The following is a 15,863-nucleotide window of genomic DNA, read 5'->3' on the forward strand; positions in this document are numbered from 1 at the left end:
GGCTGTTGAAGTCCATAGTTCAGGAAAAAATCATGTCTGTTTACATCAAACAACTTTTAAAATTACCAGGAATTTAACAATTATCAATGAATAATTTATTTTGAAATGAACTTTTTAAATTTATAAAGTATGGAAGAAAATAATATTTGCATTTACCAATACAATACGCATGGTTCAGAGCTCTACAGGTTGAACATTAAGTTATCTCAAAATAAATAAAATCGGGAAGAGATGGTAGCTAAAATGCTAACTCACACAGCGGGCGGGTAACCAGGCAAAAGCAGACTTGGACCACATCAACCCCGACTGACTTTGCTGTCTGTCTCAGACCTACTTCATAAGTTACTATTTTTCTAGTTGCTTTGGTTCATGAAAGAACACTAATTCCCTGCTCAATATCTTTATCTTTCGTAAATTACTTTGGTCATACTATGCAGTGTGCTTTAGAAATAATTATACTCCAAAAGACAAAACCCAAAACCTTGCCATGATGAAATCTAACCTGAAAAGGCTGTGTTGTAAATACTAAATTAAAACGAGTTAACACAAGATTTGAAATGCAATTTGGAGATCTGATGCCCAGACTCATGAAACCACCATTCTTTTCTTGGTCTATCCAGCAATACCTGGTGCAGGAACAACTACTAAGTATTTTAATGTTTTTGTTGTTTTGTAAACAAAGTATTTTATATGTTTTCTCTACCAAGAACTAGTGACGATTTAAAGCCAGAGTCAAAGGTCAGAGATACAGAATGTGCAAAGGCCCAACACGGGGACGACACATCGGGCTACTTTACCTCCAACCAAGCCAGCATGGAGCACATGATGAAGTCCCATTCACTCTCTGCCAGTGGGAGCGGGTACGCGCAGTGCTTGAGAAACAAGGAAAGGAACCGCATGATCTCTATGTTTAAACCCAGGACCTCTGGACTTGCTTCCGACAGATTACTGTGATAAAGGCAAAGAAATTCCATTAGAGAATATTCCATTTTAAACCAGGTATGCATAAATGATGCCTTATATATCTACTAAAATTGTGCTACCTCAAAAAAACTAAGTATAAAATACAGAATCTGGGCCCACATTTTAATATGGGAATAAAGTACTACCTACCAACTAAAAAGAAAAATATCTTCATGCTGTTTCCTCCAGCTTGTTATAATTTTTAATATGCCATGCAATAGCTGTTTGTCGTCTATACTTCTGGTTTGCAGACAAGAATTGAAAATGGCAAGATGTCCAAAGGCTCCTAAAGGAAAATCAGAGCGAAAAGGAAAGTCCATTTTAAACACCGTCTAAAAACAGAAGTCTGCGCTGGAAAACTAAACATGTAAGACACACGATGCTAACTCTTCTAAAGCAGCTTGAGCTTGGTGTGGTGTGTGCTCCTGCAATCCCAGCACTTCAGAGGTGGAGGCAGGAGGATGCTGGTATCCAGACTAGACTGGACTACGCACAAGACTGTGTCCATAAGTAAATTAACAAAAATAAGCACATCTATTTCAAAGGTACTTTCCTAAAGAGTCAGCAGATGAGCGCCTCAGCGCTATGGGCAGAGCTGTGTCTCCATGCCCACAGAGCAAGAAATGGACTTCACACGAGCCTATTCTACCTTTGTATACAGAAGCCTGGTACTTAACTTTCAAAAACAAACAACAAAGACACAGCTATAGAGTAAAATGTTAAATAAAGTAGGAAATAGAACATGTAGAATTATAAAATTAATACACTCACTCAAAAGGCATATATGCTTTCTGGTAAGCTTTTATATTACAAGATGTTCGAACTTCATAAAGTAAAATACAAAATGAAAATTTTAAAGCATTTTAAACTATACTACCATAAAAACACAAAGCCAAAATCTTTCTTGAGCAGTGCCCAAGTGAATAACTTTAAAAATGGCTTATGTGAGTGAGGTTACACCAAGCTCACTAACTTCACTCCTAGAGGACCCTACCATTTCGAAACTCATTTTCTTATTATCTAACATCCTTTGCTCCCAACTCTTACCTTAAATGTCAGCTAAAGTGAACTATCTGCACTCATTCTGGGCTCCAGGAATGCTCTTTGCAAACCACATTCACACTCAAATATGTACATGCCAATCTGTATACATGCTCAAACATGTACATTGTGATCCACATACATGCTCAAACATGGACATTCAACATCACACTTAAGGGATTTCTTCTTGGGAAATTAGCACTGATGCTGGGCAACACTGGAAACTCCCTCCTTTCTGCCATTTCCATAGCAGTACACAATGCTCTGCTACAATCAATTACAACAGGACGTAACATGACTTCTGTCTGTTTTCTCTACAACAGGAACTGCATGGAGATGCTTATTAAATCAATAAACACATGAACCAGCATAGTGCAGAGTTCAAAAACTTTAAATTACCACAAAACTATTCTTTTACCTTTATAAGTTCAATCGTTGGTTGACTAGGGAGAAATGAGGCATAGCTTTAACAAGCTAGACAGGTGGAAGATTAAGGAGATAGCTGCTCAGTGGGAGAGTGCTTGCCTAGCTCGCAGAAGGCCCTAGATTCCCCAGTAGCACATGACGAACTGCCATAGGTGAAGAGAACGATTATGAGCAGTTCTGGATATAGATTCTCTCCCAAGGCTCCAGCACTTCTGTTCAAATGTCCTCACCTCGCAGGAACTCATCGTAACAACCATCAACCTGACGGGTAACAGAGCTACAAGGTGGGAAGGAATGAGCCCAAGGGCACTTGGCCACTTGCACCTCTGTATTTAATACTAAGAAATCCTCCTCTAATCTCAAGAAACAGTTAAAATGTAGAATGTTGCCCAGTGACTTACCATTAATACTGCAAAGGTCTTCTTTAGTCCAACCCAAAAAAGCGGGTATACACTGAGCACTAAATTCCTTCTTTTCTTCTTTAGACAAAAATGGACAGAGACTTTGAATGGTATGCAAATTGCCTTCTGTTAGAGGGAAGAAACTGTTAAAGAGAGAAAACATTATTTATAGTTATTCTATGTGCACAACTATTTCACAAAATGATGTTATTCAGACTATTCAAAAGAAAAATAAGTTCAATGCATAAATACTTGTCCAGAAAAAAAAGAACCAACAGACTGATAGCTGCTAATTCAACATTTTTATTTTTTATTTTTATTTTGATGCTCTTTATCTTTGCTGCTTATTTCTCATTTTTAAGATGAAAATTTATCATTTTTCTAGGGTCTGATGGTTTTTATCTTTAACTGTTATACAAGTGGGCTGGACTGCAAACAGCCTAATAGTGGAATGTGTTTGTGCAGTATTCACAAAGCCATGGGATCAATGTATAACATCAAAAAAACTAAACAAGTAAGAACCCAAAATGTACTATGCAGAGTGGTACCAATGAGTAAAACAGGGCATACAGAGCAGTAAGGTTTATTTTGTTTTGTTTGTTTCTTTTATTACTTCCTATAAGTGAATCAATCTACCTCAAATAAAATTGCTTATTTTTTAAATAAGATTTAAGAAACTGAAATCTAGTTAGCCCACACAGCATTCTAGGTAAGTCAGAAATTCAAAGTGCTTGTTGGTAAGCCTCAGCCAAGCACTAATGGGAAAGCTGAGCTTCCCTGCATAGCCACAGTCTGCTTGTCTTACACATTTCCTGTACTCTGGCAGGCACTTTCACACAGTGGTCCTTAACTTAAGAAAAGAGGGGCGCTACAGAGATGGCATAGTGGTTCAGAGCTCATACAGAAGACCCCAATTCAGTTCCCAGCACCCACATGGCTGTAACCTTAGTTCCAAGAGATCCAACGCCCTCTTCTGGACTCCATGGGCACCAGACACCCATGTGGCGCACATACATCCTTGCAGGCAAACACATAAAAGAGTTAAATGAGTCTGGGGGGAAAAGTGGAGGTTGTAAGACCAGGAAGCCACAGAAAGGAGGCCAAAAAGGGAGCAATTAACAAAGGAAAAAAAGAGGAGCATTTTTTTTCCACTTCCATGCAACATATAAGGTGGTAAGTTTTCCTATTGGAAGATTTATTTTATGTGGACTGGTATTTTGCATGACTGGTGCCTTCAGAGACCCAAAGTGGGTGTGGGATCCTCTGGATCTAGGGTTACATAAGGTTGTGAGCCATCACCTGGGTGCTGGGAACTGAAAGCAACAACAAAAAAACCCCTGTTAGTTCCAGCACTGGAGCAGTTAAGGCAGGCAGACTGGTGTACCCAGGTGGACCAGGGCAGCATATTGAGACCCTGTCTCATAACACAACAAACATGTCTCCAATCAAAGCCATTCAAGTCTGTCAGTTCTGTCAGTCCTTTTTTTTTTTAAGATTTATTTATTTATTATATATAAGTACACTGAAACTGTCTGTAGACACACCAGAAGAGGACACCAGATCTCATTACAGATGGTTGTGAGCCACATGTGGTTGCTGGGATTTGAACTCAGAACCTCTGGAAGAGCAGTCAGTGCTCTTTAGCCACTGAGCCATCTCTCCAGCCCAAGTCTGTCAGTCTTTAATTCTCATTTCCTTAATGCAATCCCCTCATTCCCAAACCTTGCTTTTTGGATGCACTAACCACAGATGGCCAGAGTAACCCACTCTACTACTAAACTGCAGAGTGGAAACATAACTAAGGATACCTTTCCTTTCTTTTATAGTATGGTTTCACTTCATCAGATGAAATACTTCGGGAAAGGATCAACTTAGCGATAATAAGAGACCAAAGTGTGCCATTTTTTCTAGATCTAAAAAAAGAAGCAAAACATGAATGTTAAATACAGCTACACAGATAGAGATTGGATCAATCATTCTGAAAATTGTAAAGATTTTAAAACACTGATTACCTGGATTCCTTCTATAAAATTAAATAAATCTGGATCACTAAGTCATTCAAAACTTCAAACTCAACTGCCACTAATTATCCCAAGGACAGGGAGTTTAGATAGTTCTTCACAACTGGAACTGAGCTCTCACTCCCAGGTAATAGCAAAGTGCCTCAAGAGCCAATAGGAGAGAGAGGCCCTTAAACATCTAACTTGAAGACCAGAAGCCACATCTGGGAAGGGCTGTCTCACAGAGAATAACTGAGTCTCAGTGAAGGACAAAGCAGCACTATGAAATGCAGAGGGAGCTGTGAGTATCTGGAGTTGGCTTTTCTCTTCTGAGGCCAGGTCCCACTATATAGACTTGGCTACCTGGATCTTGCCATGCAGACCAAACTGGCTCTAACTCACAGAGACCTGCCTGCCTCTATCTTCCTTCTGCATCCCTATGACCAGCAAGCTATGTTAGTATGGACAGGTGTTCCGGAGGAAGTCTGCTACCCCCATACTGTAAAGCATATTCAGAATACTGGTAAACTAAAACAAAATAAATGTCATTCGCTGGGCGTGGTGGCACACGCCTTTAATCCCAGCACTTGGGAGGCAGAGGCAGGCAGATTTCTGAGTTCAAGGCCAGCCTGGTCTACAGAGTGAGTTCCAGGACAGCCAGGGCTACAAAGAGAAACCCTGTCTCGAAAAATAAAATAAAATAAAATAAAATAAAATAAAATAATAAAATAAAATAAAATAAAATGTCATTCAACATCTAACTACCATAATGCTACAAGAACTATTTTCATAATCCATTTTCTTCATCTGAGGAAGAGAAACTCATAGCTACAATATTACAGGTGCAATTAAAATACAATTAAATTTAATTTGAAAGTAATGGGAAGATCAATCGCATGTAACAAATTAAAACAATGTCTTCAGCCACCATAGACTCATGTGTTTGAATACTTGGCCCACAGGGAGTGGCACTATTAGGAGGTGTGGCCTTGTTAGAGGAGGTGTGGCCTTGTTAGAGGAAGTGAGTCCCTGTGGAGGCGGGGCTTTAAGGTCTCATGCTCAAGTTATGCCCAGTATGCTAAAGTCGCCTTCTGCTGGCTTTGGATCAAGGTGTAGAATTCCCAGCTCCTTCTCAGCTCCTTGTCTGCCTGCATGTTGTCATGCTTCTCATCATGAGGATAGTGGACAAACTGTAAGCCGTCCTGATTAAATGTCTTCCTTTGTAAGAGCTATCTTAGTCATAATGTCTCTTCACAGCAATAAAACCCAAACTAAGACACTATTAAAAGGGCTCAACGCTCTTTAGATCAATGCTCTGATTGAAACAAAAGCACATTGAAACAAAAGCACAAACTAGGTTTACATCTTATAGAAGGGAAAGCCAATTGAAAAATAAATTGATAGGGCATCTTACCTGTCAAATAACAGCTGCAAGAGGCTAGAAGTCTCACCAAGTACAGATAAGTTGCTGTAAGTTATATTCATTTTTTGAAGGATTCCACAAAATCCACTTAGGAAAGATGGCGGATTGTCGAGTTCTTCACACCACTGCAGTGAATATAGAAGCTCTGCAACTAACAGATGAACACAGCCAGTTGTCAAAGGCACACACTTTACAGGACCCAAAGCTGATGCAACTGTCTTGTGCTATCTAAGCTTGTGGAAAGCTAAGTTTCAGGCTCTCCCTTGTCTCCTCCAAAACTTGTCAAGGGACAAGCTAGCTTCCTACCTCTGTACCAAGGAGAAAGTCGGTAAGCAGCTGAGGGCACTGAGAACATGGCAGTGAACAAGGAGAAAGCTGTCTCCACAATGTAATTATTGTTTATCCCACACCCTAAAAACGCCTGCAATGGGAAAAGAACGCTAGTTGCTCATCCATGGAGAGAGGGGACCAAGACAAGGCTCCCACTGGGTCTCTTCTTGAGTTGATAGTGGCTACACGGATAGATGACATTCCATGCCTGCTTTGATGGTGTTATTTGATGCCATCATTCTTTGCTATGCAGGCCTTATTGGGGCGACACTGTTCTGATCAAGGCTAAACAGGAACTCAACTCACGCTGCAGTTGGGTTTCCCCAGCTGATGTCTGCTGGATATTTGTAAACGTAATTTGAAGATGTTGCCTTCTGTTTACTCTCTGGATGCTGTGACTGCTGAGTGTGATGACATTTTGCTAACTACCTGCTACTTCCATCGGGTACTTGTAGTAGAAGACATGGTGGCTAGCCCTTAGAGCACTTTTACCTGTCTACCCAATTCTAACAGCTGTGCTCACCATAAAAACAATAACAACAACAACAACAAAAGAGTGAAAGTGACAACAGTTATTTGTCATAAACCAGTACACTAACCCTAATCCTAACCCTGGGGTGTGGTGCCATGTAACTATAGTCCCAGGCACCAGAGAGGCTGGAGTGAGAGAAGTTAGAGACCAATATGGTAATTCAGTGAGGCCCCATATCAAAACAAATACCACCCCTCATCCGAACAGAGCCCTAATTTACTAGACATTGAAGAAAGTTCTAGCTATTACTGTAGTGCACCTGGCAAGTTATAAAAGGTAAAAGAAACTGGGCCAAGAGTGGAGATAGCACACACCTTCAATCCTGACACTCAGGAGGAAGAGGCAGGCAGATCTCAGTGAGTTCAAGGTCAGGATAGTCTACAAAAAAAAAAAAAAAAAAAAAAAAAAAAAAAAAAAAAAAAGCCACAAAACAAAACAAAACAAAAAAGTAAGGGCAGAGCGATAGTTCAGCAGTTAAGATCACTTGCCATGTTTAGTTCCTAGCACCCATGCCAGATAGCTCACAGCCACAACCTATAGCTGTAACTCCAAGTTCTTTGACCTGAGGACATGTGCATTCACATGTACCTACCCATACCCACACACATACTTAAAAATAAAAACAAGCCGGGTGGTGATGGCACACGTTTTTAATCCCAGCACTCGGGAGACAGAGGCAGGCGGATTTCTGAGTTTGAGGCCAGCCTGGTCTACAAAGTGAGTTCCAAGACAGCCAGGGCTACACAGAGAAACCCTGTCTCGAAAAATAAAAAAATTAAAAAATAAATTAAAAAATTAAAAAAAGAAGAAAAACTAAAAACAAATCTTAAAAAACAAAAACACAGGAAAAAAAAAATAAAGCCTAAGAGGTTCCAAGACCTTAGACAGGAGCTTCATGCCAATTGGGCAAAAACAGGATGCAATGTAAACTACAAAAGTAAACGTGGGAATGTGGTGGCGCACACCTTTGATCTCAGCGCTTGTGGCGAACACAGGAAGATCTCTGTGAGGCCAGCCAGGGTATTTAATAAGACCCTGTCTCAAAGCAACAAACAAAAAGGAAGCGTGTATCCCAGTAACAGAGTGATCTGCATTAAATCTCTTAGGGCTGTTAGGATAAAAGGACCGAGTCTAGGACAAACTTCACAATCACAGCTTTGTAGCACAGAGATAGCCAAAACTTTTATAAAATCGCATGTGGGTCATGGAGTCAGGAGTCTTGAAATCTAATCCTACCTTAACAAACACTGATTGAACAGCAAGAACAATTACAGCCTTTAGCTGAGAGCTATCGCTTATCTAGAAATAGTAGCTCAATCCTGTAATCCCAGCAATCTGGGACAGAGGCAAGTCCATCATCTTTCTGAGTATGAGTCCAGCCTGGTCTACAGACCAGCTACGACTATACACTGAGACCCCATCTCAAAAAATATCAATCAACCAAGAGAGAAAAATGACAATGATTAAATATTTCCATACTAGGTAGGTTAAGGGAAGCTGAGATTTTTGTCTCAAAAAAAAAGAAAGAAAAAAAGAAGTGGGCAAAGGAGCAAGAGAAATGGCTCACTAGTTAAAAGCTATTGCTGCACCTCCACTAAGGCCTGGGTTCAGTTCCCAGAAGCCATGTCAACCCACTGAAAACTGCCTGTGACACTAGCTTCAAAGGCTGTGTGAAATGGTCTTGTGGCTTCCGGGAGCACCCGCACATACACAAATAGATTAAAATAATGCACCAGCTTAACACAAGAACTCATCATCAAAGTCTAGCCTTATGTTTGGACAGAGATAGCAATGTACATTAAATGTGGCATTCGATAGCCAAATGAAGTTTCACCTTCCTTTCACAGAGCACGTGTTCTTTCAAGTGTATGTAAGTTTTTATCTTGAATCCTACTGTGTACAGGGCACACCTACAATGCTATGAAAGGAGAAACGTGCTTAAGTTCTAAATCTTGAGTTTCAATATTTGAGTCCTTACTTGCTAGTAAAATAATGACAGCCATGTGTGTTCAACACACAAGAGAAATTTCAGAATCCTGACATCACACCTACTTTCTTAAGGGCACATGACCCAGGATCTCCTTACATCCAGGATGTTACGCCAGCTTCACTAAAATAACTGGCTTAAATAAAATTTAAAGCGAGTCATGCTGAGCACGGAAGAAGATCACAGAGTGCCTACCTGTGACTCGCAGACACTTACTTATTTTCTCAAGGACGTCACCGTCTAGGACTGCTTTCTTTTTCTGCGCAACTAAGATCATTTTGCTCAATAACGATGAAGTACACAGATGGTTGGGAAGAGTCTTCGTGTCTTGTTCCTTAAAATCTGTCTTGAAGCATTCATAATTTAAACTCAGCCTTCCCTCTAAAAGAGGTCTGTGTAACCACTGTAAATAGAACACACTCAACTGTATGAAAATTCATTCGATAGTCTAAATTGCTTATTATTTATAGATTTCCAATTCTTGTTTACTACATTCATCCAGTTTCTTTTGTTCATATGAGGCTACTAGAACATGCAGTTTATGTAAAAGTGAGGTAGCTCAGAAGCTTGCTTTGTATCAGTCAACACCATGCTCACTTCAGGATTCCCGAGGAGAACCAGACCTTCTTCCTCTTTACATGAGGCTGACACCAGTAGCAAAGGCTTATTTTCATTAATAACAACTGTTATTAATGTTCAGAGCAATGCAAGAAATCCTTTTCATTGTTTTTTTTTCTACTCCAGAATAAAAAGACTGAAGCCTCAATAGACTAGAAATCCAGGATGAGCTGCGCGCTGCAGTGGTAGACACACCTGAACAGGAAGAGCCTGCCTCATCTTTTCCCACTCGCTGTCACTGGGCATCACACTTCCAATATAAACTCCAAGAAGAGAAGTGTCCTCACTCTCTACGAGAGTACCCAGCAAATCGCCAGCAGCAGACAAGAGGACCTGAAGACTAAAAACAATGAAAAGAAGGGCTGTAGTTAGGGTACAAGCAATTCCACAAGCTAGTACACATTAAACATCCAATGAGAGAAATAGCACACTAGCACAGAAAGTCAGAGAGAAAGGAGTGATCCGTCCTCAGACACAGAGACTCAAATCTGGGACTCAGTGTCGCATTTATGATGGGGACCTGGGCGATGCTTCTATCCCAGGTGGTGTGGATGACAGTTTTCAGATACAGAGTGCCTGAAAACAACCACCTTCCTGAGTGGTAAGAGGACAATTATTCTACCCAACCCCAAGGACAATACATGCAGAGTTAACAATCTGAAATATTTAACACAGAATAATGTCACAACCATGCTACTGGCTACTGACTACAGATAGCTTAGCAGGAAAATAACTGCTCTGTTATCAACTTAAAGGAATAATGTTAAAACAAATTAAAAAAAAAAATCTGGACAGTCTAGTTTTATAAATGTCTTAAACAGATTGGAACTCACTAATCATGAACATTTTTTCCTTTTTAAGACTGAATTCTGCCGGACAGTGGTGGCACACGCCTTTAATCCCAGCACTTGGGAGGCAGAAGCAGGCGGATTTCTGATTTCGAGGCCAGCCTGGTCTACAGAGTGAGTTCCAGGACAGCCAGGGCTACACAGAGAAACCCTGTCTCGAAAACAAACAAACAAACAAAAAAAGACTGAATTCTCACTATACAGTCCAGAACGGCCTGTGATTTGTGATCTGTCTGAAGGCTGGGAGTATGGCATGCACTCCCACAGCCAGAAGGAAACAGTATATAAGGGAAACCCTGTAACTGTGCACAAAATGTTACCTCGTGTTATCCAAAGCTGAAGCCTGAACCTGGTCCTTCAGCCACAGAACAGACAAACGTAGGAAGGTACTCTGCTCATAGGTACTTGCACTTTGATGGACCAATACATTTACACCCGAAAGCAAAGTATTCTTCAGTTTACAGATCAGAAAATCTAAAAATCAAGGTGTTAGCGATAATTTGTAATCTCACTATAGACTCTTCTCAGTATAAGACATTGCAAACAAATTTGCTATAGATCTAAGATCTTTAAAATGTTATTTTAAAACAAAATACAAAATTAAACTCATTACCAAAAGAAATTAACTGTCATATTCACAGAATAATTCAAGCTAGCCTATAGAATAATACTGTAGAATGATAAGGTAGCTATTTTCCCTTTCCTGAACTTCCTAAGCAAAAGCAGGGGTCCTTTGACAGACAACCTTTTCCAACAGAAAAGTTAGTATTAAAGAAATGGTATTTGTAGTTTTTATTTTTGTGACAGGGTCTCCCTGGGTAGCCCCGCTGGCCTGGCTGGCCTGGACCTCACTATGTGAAATAGTTTAGCCTCAGCCTCATAGACTCTCCAGTCTGAGCCTCCTGAGTGCTGGGATTGAAGGCGCACACCACCATGCCCAATCTCATCAACATTTCTTTGTTTTTCTGTCCCTTTCTCAGAGAAATTTGAATACAGAGAGCAAAAACTTAGTCCTTACAAGGCAATTTCAATTTCATTTTTCATAGTCAAGCCTTAATACATTTTATAATCAAAGATTCAGTGATCGTATTCTTATCCCTTTATAAATAAGAAACTAGCGTCATTGAGAAATGAGGTACAGCACACACAGCGGTGCACACCTCTCATCCCAGCACTAGAAAGAAGAGGCAAGCAAATCTCTCTGGGGGCCCTAAGCCTTTGTACCTGATCCATCCCTGACACCCAAGTGCTAGAAGGAGAGAACCAACCCTACATGTTGTCCTCTGACTTCCACGCAGTTCAGTGAACAACAAATGCCCACAGAAAACAAGTGTAATTTTAAAAGAAATGAAGTCCCCCATTAGTGCTACTGAGTGAAAAGGCTAAGACTCTAAATCATCTAGTACGGCTCCTTGCAAACTCTTTCCTTGATATCAAACATGCGCTTTAGAACTATCATCTATGCAATTGTTGTCAGCTGGGTGTTTAGAGATAGGAATATGACAGTGCTACCTCCTCAAACTTCTGTAAGCTAACAAACTCATTACGGTTCCAGTACTAAGCCTGAGCACTCACACTCACGAGGTCAGAGCGGAGACTCCCTGGAGAATACCTGAGCAGCAGGCTATTACCTGGCAAGTGTGTCCGTTCTTTGCTCTGAGCGCATAACTGAAAGAGGGTTAATAACAAGTCTTCAGATGGTGGCATTAGCAAGCCTCCTCCTGCTGAACTGAAGAAGCTATTGACCACATCACAGACAAAAGACACTGAAGAGTCACTGTTTGCCGCTTCTGATAAATCCTTTGTTTTAGATAAAGTTTCATGAAGTTTAACAATAATTCTTCCAACGTATACTTCTCCAATCAAGTAATCTGCAAAAAAAAAAAACATGTAAAGAGCATTAACAATGTATTTTGAAAATATCTTTTACTGGGCTAGGCTAGCAGTCATTTTTTTCTGATGTTCTGTATTTGCTTTTTAAAACCATTACATACACACACACACACATATGTGTGTATATATATATATATAAATATATATATATATATATATATATATAAAACAACAAGAAATATTTAAGAAGTCAATCTGCACTCTAAATAAATGTGAAAGTAAAGCTCAGCAGGGCTGCAGAATCCAAGCATGATCCAAGAGTGAGATGCTTTATTCAAAGAATTTTCAATCAAAATGAATAACATTACACATCTTGAGTCATATCATGTAACAAACACTGTATTTATAACAAATGTACTGTATTTGAGAAAACATCTCTTCTCTCCACCACCAACATTCAAATTAAAAGGATGGAACCCCCCAGGAGGTGGAAAGCATTATCTATCAGCCCCGCTCTGAAGCTGAAGTTGTATCCCTACCGTTTTTGACATGCTGGGATAACGCCAGTCTGAGCAGACTCCACTGTTCTGATGAGTGGGATTCAGAAGATGTTGTGGATTCCAAGTCCTTACCACAAAGACAGTGTGCCAAGGCAACCAATTTCTCTCCAAGAATACTGCCTTTTAGCCAAGGAGTTACTAAAGCATGTTTATCTGAACTAGAACATGCCTAAAAACCATAAAATTAAAGATTAAAAGCAACATCAAAAGATGTGTCTAGAATAGTGTGCCGACCCTACTGGCTCCCTCCATCCCGTGGTCCCCGCTCTTCCCCCATGCTGTCTTCCTGTCCCCAGTAACCGTGGTGACAATCACTCCCCAGCTTGGTTACATTACCCCAACCACACAGATCCCCACATATCAAATCCATACAAATGCCATGTGTTTTTCAAAGTCTCCCCATCCATTCTAGCCCAAGACTAACTTTCTTCTCTCTGCCCAAGCCAACCACTTCTCTCTGACTTTCTAAAGCAGGGACTGGAAAGTATTATTATATAAATGTTTCATCTGTGTGTGTGCCTTGTCTTTGCAATAAGACCTTGAGCTTCTTGTCAGCAGACACTGTTTTAAACTTCTTTGATATCTGCTACCAACCCTGAAGCTATGTTCAATGAACAATGAATGAACTCTGAAGACAGTTTATAAATGGCCTCTTAATGGTATACTTTTGCTCATTGATTTTTCTAAAATTCGATATTAACAATGGGGTTTACTTCCCCGGAGTCTCTGAAACAGAGTATCTAAGGGTAACGCCTTTATTTTTGTTGAGTAGGGAAGTAAGAGAAAAAAACTTGTAAATCCACCCCCAAAACCACGCTGATCCACGTTCCCAGGCTTCCTTTGCTTTAAAGGCTGAGGAGAAAGGATTTGCAACTTGGTTCATTTCAAAGCCTGGAAAAAAAGAAAACCCAAGTGCACATTGGGTAGTGACTAAAAACTGCTTAACTTTTATATTAAAGATTTATAGACAATCAGAGCTAACATTTCAATCTAAGCCTTATCATTAAGCTAGCCTTATGATCTTTGACAAGTCTCTCAACCAACCTGGGTCCACTTCCTAATTTATAAACCAACAGGTTTAATCTTCAGATTTCCCTCCCATAGAGAAAACACATTTCTGAGTAAACTGTCTCTCAAGTTAGTGAGACACAAATGTTAGAGTCACAGTGTGTTAGCGTGGCTAGTGACAATGTTAGAGTCACAGTGCATTAGTGCAGCTAGTGAAAGACTCTATGCAGCTGTAAGAGGTCAGGACAGTCAGAAGTCCCAGGAGCCCAGAGAACTGGAATCGTATAAACACATCTCAGGAAGACTTTCTTCTAAACAGACACAAGCACCTAGATGACCAGGCAGATACAGCTCATGTCGAGTGGGTGGATATAGATTTATTCTTTTCTTAGTTCTAAAAAATTACATTTGTAGCGTGTGTGTGTGTGTGTGTGTGTGTGTGCATTCGTGAATGCTTGCATGTGCAAGATTCACTTATTTTATGTGTGTGGACACACAACCTATGGCACAGGTATGGAGATTGGTTCTTTCCTTCAACCACGTGAGTCCCTAGAATCAAACTCAGGTCACAGGCTCAGCAAGCACCATTACCCACTGAGTATGTATCAGCTGACTCTTACTAAATTATTGACTCTCCCTGTTCTGATCCAAGGCCTATCATCAAGCAGCTAACTAGCTATTCAAGTAGCTTGCTTACAGAATACTAAACAAAAGTAACGTGTGCCTGGAAGCTGTAATTCTCAGTAAACAGTTGAAACATAGTCTGCACTTACATTTTGTAAAAGGTAAACTAACTGGCAAAACTGAGAATTATATGAACATAATTGAAAGGGGTTTTTGTATATTTAATTTTTCTTTTTTTTTTGTACTGTTACAAATCAAACCTGGGACCTCAACACACCTGGCAAGTGCTCTACCTTTGAGCTACACTAACAACCATGATGTAGTTTTGGGGAAATTAAACAATAATGTGACTACACTTCATCATCCCTGAACTCTACATAGAAACACCATGGGATTGGAGCATAGCTCAGGGACAGAATGCTTGCTAAGCATGTCAGAGGCTCTGGGTTCAATCCCCAGCACAGCAAAGAGGAAAACACAGAAAGAAACTCTTAGGATAGCTAATTGTGTTTTAGATTTTTCAATACCACTTTAAATAAAGAAAAACATAAATTCAGTAAAATATGCTCTAAGAGGAGGCGTTTTAAGTAGTTCATCAGAAACACCTACAGTTGGAAAGTTAGCTATGCCATCTAAATCATTACTAGAAAAAAAAATACCAAAGTCTTTTTAGATTTTTCTGAATTGCATCCTTTGATTTCATCGGTTCCTTTATTATCAGTTTTCTTATGTAATCAAGTGGCAAACAGCACAGGGCTGAGACATTCTCACATCCTGCACAGCCCTCCACATAGGAAAAAAGCATTTCCAGATGTGTGCAGTCAAGTCTAGAGTCATCTGCTTAACTCCTACAGACCATGAAGAGCAGAATAAACCTTAGAGCCCCCTTTAGAATACAGCACAATGGTGTATCATGAGCTAAAACCCCACCCGGCCTCTCCAGTGGGTCTCTCATTAGAATTTACAGCTGTTAGGATGCACTCCATCGGACACCTGACCACAGCCAGCATGAGACTAGGACTGTGGTTTTAATTTCTATATGCACATACATAAATTGAAAAAGAAAGAAAGGGAAAGGGGAGAGGGGGGCTAAAATACCTTCTCAATGACCTGAAGAAGAGAACTCCACTTCAGGTCCTCCTGAAACAGACAAAGTTGGAGAGTTAAGGACAAATATACAGCTTTAAAAACATGACTGAAGCCCGGTGTGGTGGCGCACGCCTTTAATCCCAGCACTCGGGAGGCAGAGGCAGGCGGATTCCTGAGTTC

At 40.2% G+C, this 15,863-nt stretch overlaps 1 protein-coding gene across 1 annotated transcript in view; it reads right to left on the bottom strand.

The window, feature by feature from the left end:
• Window positions 1–15,863, bottom strand: part of Ltn1 (listerin E3 ubiquitin protein ligase 1) — a 53,772-nt gene that overhangs the window by 18,147 nt on the left and 19,762 nt on the right. Inside the window, exons 11-21 of the mRNA XM_021184683.1 lie at window positions 15,693–15,734; window positions 12,942–13,131; window positions 12,201–12,440; window positions 10,890–11,043; window positions 9,917–10,061; window positions 9,320–9,506; window positions 6,246–6,405; window positions 4,640–4,744; window positions 2,832–2,974; window positions 1,114–1,249; window positions 798–948 (exon numbers count right to left, since the gene is read on the bottom strand). Of these exons, the coding sequence (XP_021040342.1) occupies window positions 798–948; window positions 1,114–1,249; window positions 2,832–2,974; window positions 4,640–4,744; window positions 6,246–6,405; window positions 9,320–9,506; window positions 9,917–10,061; window positions 10,890–11,043; window positions 12,201–12,440; window positions 12,942–13,131; window positions 15,693–15,734 (1,653 nt within the window). The remainder of the gene's footprint in view (window positions 1–797; window positions 949–1,113; window positions 1,250–2,831; window positions 2,975–4,639; window positions 4,745–6,245; window positions 6,406–9,319; window positions 9,507–9,916; window positions 10,062–10,889; window positions 11,044–12,200; window positions 12,441–12,941; window positions 13,132–15,692; window positions 15,735–15,863) is intronic.

This window comes from Mus caroli, chromosome 16 (assembly GCF_900094665.2).
Source record: "Mus caroli chromosome 16, CAROLI_EIJ_v1.1, whole genome shotgun sequence".
Lineage (NCBI taxonomy): Eukaryota > Metazoa > Chordata > Mammalia > Rodentia > Muridae > Mus > Mus caroli.